At 40.3% G+C, this 17520-nt stretch overlaps 3 protein-coding genes across 4 annotated transcripts in view; all 3 read left to right on the forward strand.

Annotated features, from left to right (window-relative positions):
* The window catches only part of LOC146462613 (putative methylcrotonoyl-CoA carboxylase beta chain, mitochondrial), a 45838-nt gene that overhangs the window by 22270 nt on the left and 6048 nt on the right, over positions 1 to 17520 (forward strand). The window lies entirely within an intron of this gene.
* Positions 4332 to 10057, forward strand: LOC146462614 (putative methylcrotonoyl-CoA carboxylase beta chain, mitochondrial). Its single transcript, XM_085085333.1, has 6 exons — positions 4332 to 4496; positions 5623 to 5679; positions 6892 to 6990; positions 7240 to 7307; positions 7737 to 7818; positions 8125 to 10057. Exons 1-6 carry the CDS (start codon positions 4470 to 4472, stop codon positions 8203 to 8205), a joined length of 414 nt encoding a protein of 137 aa, XP_084941459.1. The 5' UTR covers positions 4332 to 4469; the 3' UTR covers positions 8206 to 10057.
* Positions 15550 to 16581, forward strand: LOC146462615 (beta-3 adrenergic receptor-like). Its single transcript, XM_085085321.1, has one exon. It carries the CDS (start codon positions 15550 to 15552, stop codon positions 16579 to 16581), a length of 1032 nt encoding a protein of 343 aa, XP_084941447.1.

A 17520-nucleotide genomic window follows, 5' to 3' on the forward strand; every position in this document is an offset into this window, starting at 1 on the left:
ACAAAACCACTATTGCAAGGGTTGCGAACAGCACACGAACTATGGAAAAAATTAATGCTGTAAAAAGTAGAAACAATGGTAGAAAACGAATAACCGGACTGGAGTAAACTAATGAGATAAAGTGCAAAATGATTATCCGAAGCAGGAAAATATTCCACTTCAGGAAACTTGGCAGCCCATGCCTTCCATTTTCGAAAATGCGTGTGATATCCTTTCACAGTCGATGGTGCCCTGCTCGCCACGAGAAAAACAGGAACCAACACAGACAAAGGCTTCAAAGCTTGAATACCAGCCGCACCATCAGTAATGGAAACTTGTAAAGAAAAACAAAAGGAGAAAAAATCAAACGGCATAAAATAGAAAACAAAATAATAATCAGGAAATCACGAGAAAACAGTACCCGTGACAAAAACAACAAGGAAAGAAAATACTACCATAAGGCGGAATGTCCATAAACAAGCCAAAAGGCTATGAAGCATAACGCACGAGTAGGCGCTAAGAAGCGCAGCAAACAGACAAAACAAAATATGACAACAATGTATAAACATGACGCTATGAAGCGTGCAAAATATCTTGCAATGGTGCAAGCTACGCTCGACTTGTTCGCCGCTTTGCAACCAAATTCGTATCAAATGAAAGCTGGATAAATTTGGGAACACACTTACCTGTCAGAATCCCAAGAAGAAACAATTTTGAGCCAGCATTTTAGCTCCGTTTTCGTAGTTTTGCTCGGTGAAGTTTTTCGCAACAGCTGCGGCCAGTTACCTTGGCGCAGACGTCACAGATTTACGCGCCATCACGAGCGAAATGTCGCCTCTCCCTACCTCGCAAAGATGTTTTTGCGCGACAGCTATGGACAGTCATCGCTCCCTGTTTAGTCACAAATTGCGCGAGACCGGAAAAAATTTTCGGCCGACTTGTCGCGCAAACCTAAATTTTATAAATAAACCCAAAGAAGAATGTCAGTTCGCGCAATTTGTGACTAAACGGGGAGCGATGACTGTCTATAGCTGTCGCGCAAAAACATCTTTGCGAGGTAGGGAGAGGCGACATTTCGCTCGTGATGGCGCGTAAATCTGTGACGTCTGCGCCAAGGTAACTGGCCGCAGCTGTTGCGAAAAACTTCACCGAGCAAAACTACGAAAACGGAGCTAAAATGCTGGCTCAAAATTGTTTCTTCTTGGGATTCTGACAGGTAAGTGTGTTCCCAAATTTATCCAGCTTTCATTTGATACGAATTTGGTTGCAAAGCGGCGAACAAGTCGAGCGTTCAAAGCTATTTTGCTGAGTGTGTTCAAATTGTTTCGCGAAAAAGTTGTCTCCCTTGTCAATATATATATAGTAAAGTCAGCAGAGCTTAGATCCGCTCGCGCACAACTCAGTACACGACATTAGTGCTGTCGCGTAAATTTTATGCAAATGAGCACTATAGAAAACCGCAAGAAACGAACAAAGTAAGTCAATAATTTATTAATTTAATTCTTTTTCACAACTTTTGTGGACTCCCTGTGGTGTAAGAGCGTTCTTTCTCTCTGCGAAGTTAACTTCGAAGAGGATTTTGTCCATCAGGTTACTAGGATAACCTCTCGATGCCAGGCGTGTTTTAATTTTTTTAATGTTTTCCTCAAACACTACTTTAGAAGAGTTTGTCCTCAGCAGCTTAAGGGCTTCTCCTTTAACGAAGCCTTTTTTGACGCCTGCTGGGTGGTAGTTTGTAGTTTGTGTACTGAAATGTTTCAGTAGGTTTGTAATGTGTGCGCATGTCGAGAATCGATTCTTTCTCGAATCTCTCTCCCTTATAGACTGTTGTATCCAAGAATGTTGTTTTTAATTGTGAGACTTCAGCGGTAAACTTTATGGTAGGGTGGTACGAATTTGCTTGCTCAATGAAATGTTCTATTTCTTCTTTGTTTGTATTGTATCCCACAAGCAAAATACATCGTCAATGAACCTTTTCCACGTTAGTGGTTTGTTAACGCTTTGCCTTAAGATCTCCTTTTCTATAGATGCCATAAAGATGTTGGCAACACAATAATATTCAGCCACAATGACGAATTGGACTCCGCATCAGAGCAAACGGATACTCTGGAATTTCCATCCATAATTAAAAAGTAGCCGCCATATATGTTGGTCAGTAACGCTACCGAACTTTCGATCCAAAGAATTTTCTACTGCGAATGAAAAATGCTTCCGTTTAAAAATGCCGCTTCATTTTTTTCTAATAAGAAAAACTATTTGTACCCGTGACAGTCTGTCACGCCATCTTTTTTGCGCTTCGATCGCCAAATCTCAAGAAAATGCTGATAAATCTGAAGGCTAGCGGGTCATTTATTTTCATTTACCCAGAACTTTGTTTTGATATTATGATAAATAGGTATACAGTGAAGCCATAGAAAGTCATTATAGGGAAATCTAAGTTATCGCCCATGGGTAAAATTGGCAATGTTTTAGTGCTAATAATAATAATAATAATAATAATAATAATAATAATAATAATAATAATAATAATAATAATAATAATAATAATAATAATAATAATAATAATAATAATAATCATTTCTTAAGCGCAAATTCAACTGAAGTTTTCAAATGCGCTTTACAAATGGTATTAATTAAACAATATATATAGTGTTAAAAAGTAAACTGTAAAAGCATAAAAATTAGATCATAAACATCATGCTAACTAATTCTGTTAAAAATTAAAAATCGTATAAAAGTTATTCTAAAGGACTAATCGAGATATGCTCTTTTAAAAAGGAGAGTCTTAAGTTTCCGTTTAAAAATGTTAAGACTGTGTTCCTTCCTGAGTTCTAGAGGTAGTCCATTCTACAATCGAGGAGCCGCAGTAGCGAAGGCTCAGTCCCCGAGGGTGGGCAGCGTTTTAACTGCCAGTGGTTTGAGCGTATAGTTATCATTGGATCTCAAACCATAACTGGAGTTCGGCTTCAATGTGATTAGGTCCCGTATATATTTTGGGGCGGTGCCATGGAGAGCTTTATATGTGATGAAAACTATTTTGAAATAATTTCTATGTTTAATATTTAGCCAATGAAGTTCAGTTTTGAAATATCTTTTGTGTATGCTATACATTGAAATGTAACTCTAACTAGTCACAGAAATAAACTTCGGAGAAAATTAATCCCGCATCGTCTACCCTTTGCAAAACATACAAGCATTGTCGCGTTTGTTTTTGATTATGAGGGTAATCCTCTCTATGGTAGACAACACAGCTGCAGGCTATTACAACTTCAATCTATATGTTGTTGATCAGTCAAGTAAATTGGCGGCGTTAATTTGTAGGAAATGTCTTATTTAACATATTTAATTTCCCCAGACTCGCCACAGTTACCAGATGCAACCTGCCTCATTCCCAGTGTTTCGCTTGTTCTGCAGAAAAAACTCGTTGCGCGTGCGCGTGCGCAAATAAAGTAAAGTAATTTATTTATTGTCAATAACATGGGGAGTGCTTGCGCAATCTCTCGAGCCAGAAACTCATGATAAAGTTCTTCGTAACAATAATCCAGATTATATTGGACTCTGGAAATGTTGGTTTTTGAGGAGAGAGGAAAACCGAAGTACCCGGAGAAAAACCTCTCGGAGCAAGGACGAGAACCAACAACAAACTCAACCCACATATGACGCCGAGTCCGGGAATCGAAGCCGGGTGACATTGGTGGGAGGAGAGTGCTCTCACCGCTGCACCATCCCTGCTCCCTAATGCTGCGGGGCCTTTTATTTGACCGCTTTGAATACTTGATGCATTTTACCATCTGCCCACACTAATCCGTTTTCATTTGCAAAACGTTTTTGTTTGGAGAAAAAAACCGCCCCCTTGATAGCTTTTCGCTTAAATAACGGATACTTAACGTGTTTGAGTTCTTAAAAGGCATCATTCTTGGTTCGTTTTTGTTTTTTTAAACGCAACCTCGATGCTTGGTCGTTTTTTAACGCAAACTCGGTTCGCTTTAATTTTGAAAGGCACACTTTTTGCTTTTCGTTTTAATAACGCCTACTCGATTTGCTTTCGCTTTAAAAGCGCAAAAGTCGGCTACTTGATATGTCGTCATGTTTTGAAACGCACATTCAGTCAACCCTCTTTCTCTTTTAAAACGCAAAACTTGATGCGTTTTCTTTTCTAAAACGTACAGTTCCTCTCGGTGCGTTTTCATTTTCTAAACGCCGTTTGCTTGATACATTTTGGTTTCTAAAACCTACAATTAATTTGTTGTCGTTTCTTCGTTTTTATGAGCGATCCTACTCGCCCCGTTGACAAACTACTTACAGAAAACATAATCGAACTCCATCATACTTTATCAACCAATAATGTTTTTGCTGTGTAGGGCGCGCATTTTGTGGAGTTATGTTGTCAGCGGAATATCCCTCTAGTGTTCCTACAAAACACTGCTCCCCAGTCCCTGGCCGGTTTATCATTGGAGGAGCGCGCATGCGTGATTAAGGATCAAGCCAAGATGATGACAGCGGTAGCTTGCGCTCAGGTATATAATTAATCTATTTGGTGGAAAATTGACAGAGGAGAAGGACCCAAAAATATTAATACGATAGACGAAGCTTGAAATGCTGATAAACGCTATTAAGGTCGGTGCCTACTATTGTTACTGCGCATACGTTCTGCGCATCTCGAGATACTCGGGTTTCCTATGGGTGGTGCCTACTAATACAGGGATATTTTTGCGCGGTTTAAAACTATGCAGAGAAAGCAGAACTTAGCAAGTGCTCTTGGTATCCCAAAAGAAAATTGGGGGTAACCATGCATTTTTCAGAGACAATTAAGCTTCAATTTAGGAAAAAACTACCATACATTTCTTTATATTTTGGCGCCTTTTAGAAATATTGTTGCTTAATTATCTCTGAAAAATGCGTGATTACCCCCAATTTTCTTTTTGGATTCCAATAGCCCTTGCAAAGGTCTGCTTTTCCCGCACAGTCATAAACCGCACAAAAATACTTCTGTATTAGTAGGCATCGTCCTTAAATAAGAGCTTTTCAAAATGGGGGCTATTTCTAAGGGTTTCCCAGTTGCATAAACAAAACCAGTGATTAAACTTGGCGTTTGATGGACTACAAGGAATTTGAGCAAAATCTCGTGCCGGTACAAGGGATGATAGTGCCCAAGCGGTCTATATAACCCCTCCCACCCCCCGAGTCGGCTTTCTTTGGTATGGAACAATAAGTGATGTCACAGGTGAGCATGTGGCCCCATATTCTTATGTTCAAAACAGCACGCAACCCGGCCAAGGGGTCTATACAATGCATGTACAGTCGAACGTCCCCAACGGACACTAACCCGGCCTACGGCCTCGTCGGCTAAGTATCAGGCGATATTCCGCGCAATTTCGCAGGGTAATTGTCAACTTATCCCCAGCATTTTGTAACACTTTCTAAGCTGTTCACAGGAGACCCACGTATACAACTGGGTGAATAGAGACGTGTAATGTGAAGGAAAGTTTCTCAGTTTTTTTTAGAACACAATGCAAAAGCGGAGACGAAAACTCAGATCCAAAGTAAATACTCGCTAACCACTATACCAACGCCCCTGCACAGTACCCTTGTTATAAAAACCCACTTAAATCAGCTAAGTTGACAACTTGCTACTTTCTGTAGGTTCCAAAGATTACTGTCATAATGAAAGGCAGCTTTGGACCGAGTAGTTACGCAATGGTAAGTGAACACCTTCATTGTTACGTCTAACAGTTGTTCCGGAATTTTCACGTGCTGGGCACCGGTTACATGTTTTCCCGCGCTCTGCACTGGTAACATGCCTTATGCACGTAGTACACGGAACTTTCACGTGCTGGGTACCGGTTACATGTTTTCCCGCGCTCTGCACTGGTAACATCCCTTATGCACGTAGTGCACGGAACTTTCACGTGCTGGGCACCGGTTACATGTTTTCCCGCGCTCTGCACTGGTAACATGCCTTATGCACGTAGTACACGGAACTTTCACGTGCTGGGCACCGGTTACATGTTTTCCTGCGCTCAGCACTGGTAACATGCCTTATGCACTTAATACACGCTGCATTTGTTTGCGCTTGGTAGTTGCTGCCAGTTTTCCCGCGCTTGGCGCTGGCTACATGTTTTCCCGCGCTCAACACTGGTAACATGCCTTATGCACTTGGTACACGTTGCGTTTGTTTGCGCTTGGTACTTAATTGCTGCCTATTTTCCCGCGCTTTGCGCTGGCTACATGTTGTTTTGCGGCAATGACATGCTTTACCGCACTTGGTACCGGGTGCATGTTTTACTGCGACTGACACCGTTTGCATGCATTCACATTCCCTTATCTGGAACTGATTGCATGTTCCTCATATTTCGCATTGGTGGCTTGTTTTCGCGCGTTTTCTACCCGTTGCATGTTTTCCCGCGCTTGGGACCGGTTTCACGTTTACCCGCGCTTGGTATCGGTTTCACGTTTTCCCGCGCTTGGGACCGATTGCATACTTTACCTCGCTCAACTCTTTAAGCCCTAACAGTGATCAGCATCAAATTTCTCCTTGCAACATCAATGCTTATTCAACCCCTGAGGTCATGAGAATTAAGGATATGATCACCCAAGGTGAATTTTCTTGATATTTTGATAACTTCTCTCCTGTACTTTTATAAAAAAAAGTATGGGGACAAGATAAGAGAATTTGTACTTTAATACAAGGCGTTAAGGGGTTTACACCATTTGTGTGTTTCCCGCGTTTGTCACCAACAACATATTTTCCCACGTTTATCAATGTTGCATTTTTTTCACGCTTGGCACCGATTGAATGTTGTACTGAGTTACGATTGGTTCACTGGTTGGGGTCTGTGTGTGCACGCTGATGTATATCGTAATAGCTATTTTTTGTATCAATATTATTTTTCTCTTCTCTTTTATTTTCAGTGTGGGCGCTCGTTTGATCCTCGCTTCCTGTTCACGTGGCCTACTGCGCGGGTTGCCATGGATACAGTAGAGGACATGACAGACGTGTGTTGTGGCGAGGTACGTATAATGTACCCTTTGTACTGCCCTGCATGTGAGCCTTAACTGTTTGACACCAATTTCCTTTTTCATTGCTTTTCGAGCAGGGGAAAAACTTGGGAAATTGTTTTTAAGCACGGAGGTCGAAGGATTTAACCGCTGGGTTACAGGGAGGCCTGTAGCGAGCGAGCTTGGCCATTTACTCAGCGATGTCGAAAGGGTCATGTGTGATTAGAGTACTTCTTTTTGTTATATTTCCATCCTATTTAGAATGAAATCGAAGATGATAAAGCTGATGAAGAGAAACAAAAGGCATTGAAGGACAAAATGTTGAAGAAGTAAGTATTGAAAGCGGCCGAAGCGTTCCATTTACAATAAGAGTCATTCCGATTAATCGAAAGTGGATTCCACGTCTCTTTTCGAACCTTCCATACTAAAATTCAATAATACAAACATTCAATCTCAGCCTGCGAGTGTTGATTGAATTTATCACGCTGAATATAATCCTAAAAGGGATTTAAGCTTTGTTTAACGCAACACCACATGTTCTACGAAGCGAATTCTGCTCGATAGCAAAACGAAAGACATTTACACATCTTCCTAAAAAGCGTGTTTCTATTCAGTCCATAAGGTTTCGTTGTATATGAAAGCCAGTCTGTGTTTGTGTGTGTATAACATAACCACCTAATCTAATTAGACGCCTTCGCTTGGTAACAATTTGTTATGATTCAACTGTTTTTAACGACGCGTTTACTGTTGTTGATTAGGTTTGAGAAGGAATCATACGCTTACTACGGAACAGCTCGACTATGGGATGATGGTGTTATTCTGCCTCAAGACACCAGAAAGGTAGGAAACTGAATGAACGCTGTCTTTAGATCAAGCATACTGTATTGAGCGTGTGGATAATGCTTTTAGCTGTGCTGCTGTGTATTATGTTGTACACGGTGATTCCTGGATGAAATCCTAAACGGTATTACCATTCAAATAAAAGCTACTGAGTAGCTCGTTCTAGCTTTTTTAAAAAGTATATGAACAAACTTTTCAAGCTTTGCCATTTTTTCGGCCAGGTGACATTTGTTCACAACTCGGGCATAAACTCGTTTCCAGACCCTTGATGTTTTTCGACTCACATTGGACGCGTCACTTTTGCAGGTCCTGGGTCTGAGCTTACGAGCAGCTCTCTCCTCATTCTCCCGCGGACAAGGCAACAAGTTTGGTGTTTTCAGGATGTGAGAGCAACACCATAGTATTTGAACTCAAGAGAAATGCCATCACACACGCACACTTGCATAACATGCGCTGTTCAATCAAAACTGTTCAGGCCTGGTCGTTTCTGCAGAAGGGTTTCGTTGCGTAGCAAGTTTACTAAGTGGGATAGCTGGCAACCACAGGCTTTAAAAGATGATTTTCTAAGAATCTTTGTGAGTGCTATGTTTTGCCCAAGTACTTCTTTGTCTGATTATATCCGCAATTAGTATAAATCTACTAGTGTTCTATCACGAATGCCGTTCTCTGATTGGCTACGCTACTCGCTATCTATTCTGTGATAGATAGTGAGTAGCGATTTTCAACAAAATGGCGCTCGCTTCTTCGCGTTTTCGAAGTGTCTGCGATGAGGAAATAGATAATTTACTTGTTTAGCTTTGAACGACTAGTAGATTTATACTGAAACAATTAGATTATTCGCTCTCAATTTCTATGCGTGATAGTTGATTCGGGCTTCGCCCTCATCAACTATCACGCGATAGAAATCTCGAGCTCATAATCTAATTGTTAAGTACTATAAATCTACTAGTGTTCTATCACGGATGCCGTTCTCTGATTGGCTACGCTAGTCGCTATTTATACTGTGATAGAAAGTGAGTAGCGGTTTTCAAAAAAATGGCGTCCGCTTCCTCGCGTTTTCGAAGTGTCTGCGATGAGGATATAGATAATTTACTTGTTTAGTTTTGAACGACTACTAGATTTATACTAAAACAATTAGATTATTCGCTCTCGATTTCTATCGCGTGATAGCTGATTCGGGCTGCGCCCTCATCAGCTATCACGCGATAGAAATCGAGAGCGAATAATCTAATTGTTAAACAGAAAGGAGATAATAAACAATTATTCCACGAGCGCGTGTTGAATTCAAGATGATAGATACGCGCCGAGTTGGCTATAATCATCTCGTATCCAACAATGAGCTCGAATATATCACTTTTCTTTTGGTTCTTTCGATGTTGATACACGGTTCTAAATCGTTCAACATTTGTTAACCAGTAAATCTTGAGCATTGTTGTGACTTTGTTGTTGCCATGGCAAGTTGTTTATTGTTGTTTTCTTATGCCGCTTGAGCAACACGTTGAACAATTTTTCTAACCGAAAAAAGGCTGGCTCTATTCCATTGAAAAATTGTCCAACATGTTGATTGGCTTATTTGAACATTCAACAAGGCATGATAAACTACTCGACTTTGTTTAACAACAGTCGCAATAAGAGTAATCCCTTAGTTTTGTTAGGAATAGTGAGCAAGCGAAAATTGCCTCATTTTTTCGCTTCCCCACGCGCGTCGTGAATCCTCGCGAGAGACAATTTTCGCACGCGTTCGCGTAGTCCGCTCGTCTATCGCAAAATTTTTTTGATCCGTGTATCACTGGTTTTAGAAGTAGAAAACACATACGTCTGTCAACTTGGTGAGCGAAGTCGAAATTTTAACGTAACCATTACGTACATATAACACATTATAAAAACCATTTTACACATTTTAGAAGCTTGCTGTAAGTTAAACATATACAGTCATTTCAACTAACGTTGTCGGTTCAAAGCATGAAGCTAAAAGACAAGACCGAAAGTTTACGTGGGATTTTTATGAATAAATTCATCAAAATCAGTCATGCCTGGAGAAAACAATAGGTTGTAATTAGCAGTACAATGACCTGCACGTGCAGGGATGATTTTGATGAAATTATTCATAAAAAATAATCCCACAAAACATTGCGGTCTTGTCTTTTAGCTCTATTTTGATCCAACAACGTTAATTGAAATAGCTGTATGTGATACTTAGATAGAAGATAAAGGAATAAATTACCTTTTAACTTCTTCACATGCAGTCCATTGCGAGTCACTGAAGTAATCAGTTCTTGATGCTATGTAAAGGGAACATATACAATAGTGAAAACCGGGATCACTCCTATTAAAAAATGTTTCTGAGAACGCTGTAAAGATGACGTCACCACGCTTCTAAACTTGTATTATACGAAGGAAGCGATTACCAACGACGATTCGTAGCGCAAAACCGCGTCAATGATTTTGAACTCAACAATTTTGTTGCGCGAAAGGTTAATGCTGATGTGTGCGAGGAAGATTTTGAGCGCAATTTCCGCATCAACAGCACGTTGCAAGTTTAAGAAGCTGCATCAAAAACTCGCAAACACTGGCAGAGCAAAACTTGCGCTGAAAATCGTCCACTTATCCATTTTGCATGGTGTCAACTTTCCGCACGACATTGCAGCACTAAAACTTGTGGTTGCAGATCAGTAGATTTTGCGCTGAAAATCGTCGCTGCGAATCATCGCGTCAGGCGTGTAAGATCAGTTTAAGGAGCAACTACGGAGACAGCAACGAGAACGACAGAAAAAAGGTTTAATGAGCAAAACAACGCTCTGATCTGCATGTGCATTATACATTTTGGTACATTTCTTTGCCGTCCTGTGGAAAACAACAACGTCAAAGGGCCAAATTTAAAGTTTTATGGACAAAGTGAACAAGTCATGTGATTGTTGATTTTAATTAAAATTTCCTTTCTTTTTCTGAACTACAACACCGCCTGGATACAGTACTGTTCAGAAAGCTACAAATTTCATGCGTTGCAATAATCGCGAGGTAGTTTAGAGGACGCAAATTTCATTTTCGTTAGCGTTTACGTTGACGTCATGGTTGCTGAAAATTCCCAATAATTTCCTCGGCGATTGTCGGAAATTTTAGGAACATATTCGAAACCAATCGTATGAGCTATTGAAAATCCACGGAAACCTTGAGTATGGAAAATGGTCGGAATTTTCTAAAAGCCTGGCAGGTTGTTGCGAAAAACGTGAGGCAGAACGTTTGGTCGAAAAAGGTTAATTTGCTACTATAGACCCATTCGGCTAACGCAATGTTGTACCCAATTCAGATCCCCCGGGGTTAAGATTCTTTGTTTATTGCATTTGCATTATAATGTAGCATTCACATTTAAATGATATGGAAATACTTGGAACAAAACCTTTAATGCCCAAAGGATTTGAATTGGGTACAACATTGCGTTAGCCGACTCGGTCTATTGGCTAATTAGTTCAAGTTTCACGCGATGTACGAGATTTCCTATTTTAAAGCTCCGCTAATTATTGGCATTTTAAGCTGTAAAACGGAAGAACGACAAAAAAATTTTTGTTCCCAGCTAGTTAAGTTGTTTTTTGCTTGTTTGTTTCTGTTTTCATTTTCCTCAAAAGTTTTACTCTCCAAAGAGACAGCAAAAATAAAACCGCAAAATTGCGCAGGAATTTGACCAAAAAACAAGAGCAAGAAAGCTTCTTCACATGCAAAATAGGAACTGGTGAAAATTTTGCAATGCTTCTGCCAAACACCAGTTAAAAACATCAGAATTTAACTAAAACTCTCTAAATGGAACCCAATTTCTTTTGCTGTTATCGCTCTTGTATCGTTTGAGGGCGTTGTTAATTTTTTAGCCAAAGGAAAGTATTAATTCATTCAATAGGCGTGACGCTAGAAACCTTGTCAAAAACATTGGTCTCGCCGCACACAAGTTTAAACATTTACATGCAAAACTTTTCACGAACAACTGTAGTTTCTTTAAGATAAATACCTAGACCGTAGAATTAAAGAACGAGAGTCGTTGTACCTTTAACATCCATGTAGTTTCTTCGACTTTCGTATGCTAAAACTCTCTCACTCTCGAACGCTCCCATCTGGTGCGAACGGTCTGAAATTTTCACGCTAAGTTTCATTTAACCTAAACCCTAATGCACTTTCCTGTAGTATTGCTTGAAAACGAACTGTCGAGAAATTAGCCTCTTCTCGTCCGTCTCCAATGTACAGGGTTTTCACGGGCGCCGTTTTGGAGGTACAAAACAAGAAAAGGATTTTCCTTTGGGAAATAAATCTAATTTTTATGTAAATATCTTTTTATTGTTTTGTACCTCCAACATGGCCGTCGCAAAAACTCTGTGTTTTACGATGATGGCACATCGGGAACCGGACGAACTCAGCGTGAAAATATGTAAAAAAGTTGAAGTTTAACTCTCTTCAAAACCTTTGTTAACGGTACAATAAGGCCGCCACATCAGGCCCCGGTTGTTCAAAGAGCGGATAACGCTGGCCAATACTGAAATAAAGCGCTATCCAGCGGATAAAATGTACTCCAACCAATAATGATATATTTTATCCGCTGAATAAAGTTATTCGCTCTTTGAACAAGTGGGGCCTGATGGCAAATCGACGGGGGTCAATCCTACCTTATTACTGTAGCTTTTTGCTTTAATACTTCGGTGGCCACCGTTTTATTTTCCATGCAATGTTGTATTAAGTAGCTCCCCTTTGGAGGACTGGGACGAGGCGACGCTGAAAGTTCGGATTTTCCGATCATGCGCCGAGACTTGACGATGCTCAGGGCGCTTTTGTCTGGAATAGAAATTCATCAGGTTCGTTTGGACCTATTCTGTTTTTGGAAAGAACTACAGTACACTCCGAATAAAGGAACTGCGTTCTTATGGAAAGCTTTTTTTTTTGTTTAATGAGAATAGGCAGACTTGTGTTCTTTCAAGAAATAGTCATTCCTTAATAAGGACGGTGCCTACTTTTGTTACTGCGCATACGCTCTGCGCATCTTAAGATACTCAGGTTTCCTATGGGTGGTGCCTACTAACACAGGAATATTTTTGCGCGGTTTAAAACTATGTGGAGAAAGCAGAAATTAGCAAGTGATTTTGGTATCCAAAAAGAAAATTGGGGGGAACCATGCATTTTTTATAGATAATAAAGCTTCAATATGGAAAAAACGTCATACATTGCTTTGTACTTTACTGCTTTTCAGAATAATTGTTGCTTATTTATCTCTAAAAAATGCGTCGTTACCCCCCAATTTTCTTTTTGTATTTCAATAGCCCTTGTTAAGATCTGCTTTTCCCCCATAGTCATAAACCGCGCAAAAATATTTCGGTATTAGTAGGCACCGTCCTGAACCGCAATAAGAATAGCCAGAATTGTTTCAAAAGAATGTGTGCTGCCTATTTTACATTCACCATTGGCTTATTAGGAGCGAGCCAATGAGAAGCGTCCGATATTTGACACTTTCTTAGCTGTGACGTAAGAAAAGACCTCGGATTAGCCTGCAGTGCAGGCGTTTTTCATGGGCGAGCGCTGAATAATAAATTTAGTTCGCGTATTTGAAGGAGGCTGAGGGGGAGGGGGGGGGGGCAGGAAATGAGAGCGACTTTTCCCTCCTCTCCCCCTCCCCCCTCCTTTATTTCTCAGCCAGTCGTCTTCTCCCTTCGGGTCACTTTTGACTCGCTCCAGCCCTCTCACGCTTCCTCGCCCAAGATGACAGCAACGAAGGATTATTCAGCGCTCCCGCTCCAAAAAAACGCCTGCATTGCAGGCTAGCCTCGGATCGTTATAAGAAGGAATCTTTTGCATGCTGATTCCTTTCTCTGCATTTCGAGAGTTGCTGCATCCAAAAACCACACATTTTCCAACCATTTTCTCTGTTTACAATGGAAGCATTACCGCGAATCTTCGGATATTTTTGCACGATGTCCTTTTCTTACGTCACGCTCCATATTTGGACACATTTGGCCGAGTGGAGGACTAATGCGAACGATAGGTGAAAATATCGACAAGACTGCCTTCACTTCTAGCGCTCGTAAAAAAAAAAGGATTCAATATTTCCCAAAATTTTTTTCGAAAATAAGTTCTTGAAAGATATGGAAATCTACCAAAAGAAAACAAATTGAAGGGTTAAGGGCACTTTAAGAGTATTTTGTTTTAAGCTCAGATTCGCTCTATTGCTTGCGTTGTGATGATAATATGTTGTCTCAAACCAAATGACCCACACTTTACTACGAAATAAACTCAAATTCGCTATATTGCTTGCACTGAAACTCAGATTCGCTTTATTGCTCGCATTTTCATGTTAATATGTTGTCTCATTCGCCATGCGAACTCGAATATATCTTATTACTTTGTGGTTTTCATGGCTCCAAGCGAGCTTCACTTCTAATTGCTTTAAATTTGTTTATGATGTTTTTCGTTCCAGACGAAATTAACTACTATTAATGTCACTTTAGGCGACAAAAAAGGAAAATGTTTTATTTGACTCCATACAGTTTTTACTTCATTTGTCTTTCGTTCGGTGAGCCTTTGATCACATCCTTTCTACATTTCTTTAAAGTTCCTCAGTGTTTGTGAATTGGTCTCTTGGCTCTTACCAAACCACCTGTCATTTTTTCTTCATTTTCCATTACGAGTGAGACTTCACCTGCAAGATCAATAATGTTTTTCCATATTGCTCTATTTTTAGGCCGGCACTTACGTATTGTCCATATCGTTATCGAGTTCTTTTTACTGCAATTTTCGCCAGTTTTCCGTGGCTTGAAATATATTTCGGCATTTTTATTTATTTATTATTTGGTTGGTACACAAAATTCGCACGCTCGACTTGCCATTCCCCTTACATAGTTCCGGTTTAAATTTGGAAATTTGTCGACTTGCATTCTCACATCTAGACAAGATGTAACGAAGAAATTCCCAAATTTTGCTAGTTTTCACCCGCTCTAGAAATTAAAGGTTTTTCATTAGAGTTTGAGCCTGATGAAATCCTAAATTATGAAACTTTTAAATGAAAGTTATGGAGCACTAGGTGAATAATATTTTCTCCTGGTGCTGTTTATTATGCTGTACAAGGTGGCTCTAACGTTTGAGTCTGTGAACGAAATCCTAAAGTGTTACCACTCAAATGAAAGCTACTGAGCAGTACTTTCCTGTGGTGCTGTGTTTGTCAAAATTTTTGAGATTCAAATTTAAGGGTTTATTTTTCCAATTTTTTTTTTCAACAGAAGTACGGTATTGGGAACTAAGGTTTCGCAAAACAGTTGTTAAATTTCGACCAGCTACCTTTGAAACCAAGAAAATTTCAAGTAAATTTTTGAGTGGAGAGGAACCACCGTTCGCTATTTAGTTTTCATAAACGCTTTCTTTACCAAGTCAAGGCGGCAGAACATGAATCCTATATCGATCCAGGCCAGCCTCACCAAAGACACTTCCCTTTAGTCTAAGCGAAGTAGCATGCTAACTTTTACAAAAACCGCACCTTTATTTTGGAAGGAGTGATGTGCTTAACTAAGTGTGGTGGACTTGTAACGTGAGCCCTTTGAAAGTGCTGTTTAGGTAGCTGACAGTCACTAATTGAGTAACTGTCATAACTCTTGCACATAAACCACTAAAAACCGTCTGCTAAACGGAGCAGCTGCATAAAAGGCGATCAAACATGAACTGAAACTCGCCGTTGATAAACACTAGCTCCAAAGCTTTCGGGGAATTATGATGAATGCGTCAAATGCGACAGAAAACCAAACGCATGTCAGTACACCATTTTCCTGCCCATTGTTGGATAGATACTGGGGACAGTCTATAGGTGACATGGATACAGTTTACATCGTGAACTGTGCGGTAAATGCCGTATTTTCATGCTTAGCTTTTGCTGCAAACACCCTGATCATGGTGACGATTTTGAGAACGCCGTCTCTCCGCTCACCGACGTTTTACTTCGTTTTCGGCCTGGCTGTTTCAGACTTTGGTGTTGGGCTGCTAGCGCAACCCTTGTACGTCCTGCACAAGATAACCGGCTTGTACATGAACACCAAGCTTGACTGTGTAGCTGGGATCTCGTTCGTGCTGGTGTCTAATCAACTTGCTGGTGTGTCATGTTTGACTATGACCTTAATCAGCGTTGACCGCTTTTTGGCGCTGTTCTTGCACCTCAGGTACAACGAACTTATGACGCTTTTCAGAGCCAAAATCGCCCTGGTTTGCGCGTGGATTTTAACCGCCTTTTCGAACATAGCATGGGTCTTAAACTTGCAAGTGTACTTGTTGCTAGCGGCTTCTGGTTTCTCGCTGTTTCTAATCATCACCCTTTTCTCGTATGTCATGATATTTTGCAACGTCCGAAAGCACCGCCATAAAATACAAGAACAGTCCATTGCCGTCTCAAATCTGAGAGCCACTTGTTCGCAGGACAACTCTACTCAAGACAACCCGACCTCAAGCAAAACCACGAATGATCGCAGTAATGGAAAAAGGCTAGACTCGGTGGCTTACAAAAAGTCAGTCAAAAACATGTTCCTCGTATATTTTGCCTTTCTGCTCTGTTCGCTGCCGTTGATGTGCGTCCTAGGGTTGTCATCGATTCTCGGTCGCAACACAGCCGTGGAAACTGCGTTTAACTTCACACTGTCTCTGGTCTTTATAGAGTCCACAGTGAATCCGTTCCTTTGCTGTATTTTGATGAAAGATCTTCGCAAAGAAGTTTGGAAGACGTTGAGAAGAATGTCAGGACATCTAAGCCGGGCATGACTACCAAACGTATTGAACGCTTTGTCTGCCCTGGAGACAAACAAATTCAAAACTGGCAAAGCAATTCCCAGGTGTCATTTTGACAAAATTTAGAGAAGATAGACAAACAGCACCACAGGAAGAATTTGAAAAGTTTGAAACCGCATTACAATTCTCGGAGTTCAACTCTACTTGTTCAAGCCGTGAGAATTAAGAAAACGCATCGATCGTAAAACCAACTGTTCTGAAGTCAAGGGCACTCCGGCCAATTTTAAGGGCGTCGGATCCAATTCAAGCTAAGGAAAGACTCAAATCCACATTGTGTTCGGTTTTTATGCCATTTACCAAGATCATAGTGAAGTGTATTACTGATTTTCTGTGGGCTGATTAACTGGGGAGTGCCATGATTTTTCCAGGTTTTTCTGAGCCTGAATTGCATTCTAAGTGAGTACTGAATTCGATGTTTAAAGTGGGTGTCAGGCAATTATTAGCGCGGAATTAGTGTTTTTGTTTTTTGATCTACAATCAAGGGAAAAATTTAGTCTGCGTTCGATTCGGACTTACCCCGGTACAAGAACACAAAAGTTACTGAAACACGAAATACGTTGTATCTTAAAATTAGTTTGTCAGTAAGAATTATAGGACATCTCCTTTTCTCGGCAATGTCTCATGCATTAACCCGAGTTTTTCGTTCACTTATCGTCAAATGCCAAACTGGTATACCTTGTCCTATTTCTAGTATTTTAAAAAAACTTACAAATTTTGGTCTTGCATTAATTTTATTTCCATTTCTTCACTGGAAAATGCATGAAACGGTGATCCATCTAACCTATGCAAATATTCAATACGAAACACTTCGTTGTGTAATGGTATACTGCACTTGTTAAGTTAGCATATAGCCTTTTTGCAAATTACTTGTAAATCGTCTTCTAAGTCCGTTTCTTAATAACATGTTCATTT

This window comes from Pavona decussata, unplaced genomic scaffold (genome assembly GCF_977016875.1).
Source record: "Pavona decussata unplaced genomic scaffold, jaPavDecu1.1 SCAFFOLD_186, whole genome shotgun sequence".
Classification (NCBI taxonomy): Eukaryota; Metazoa; Cnidaria; class Anthozoa; order Scleractinia; family Agariciidae; genus Pavona; species Pavona decussata.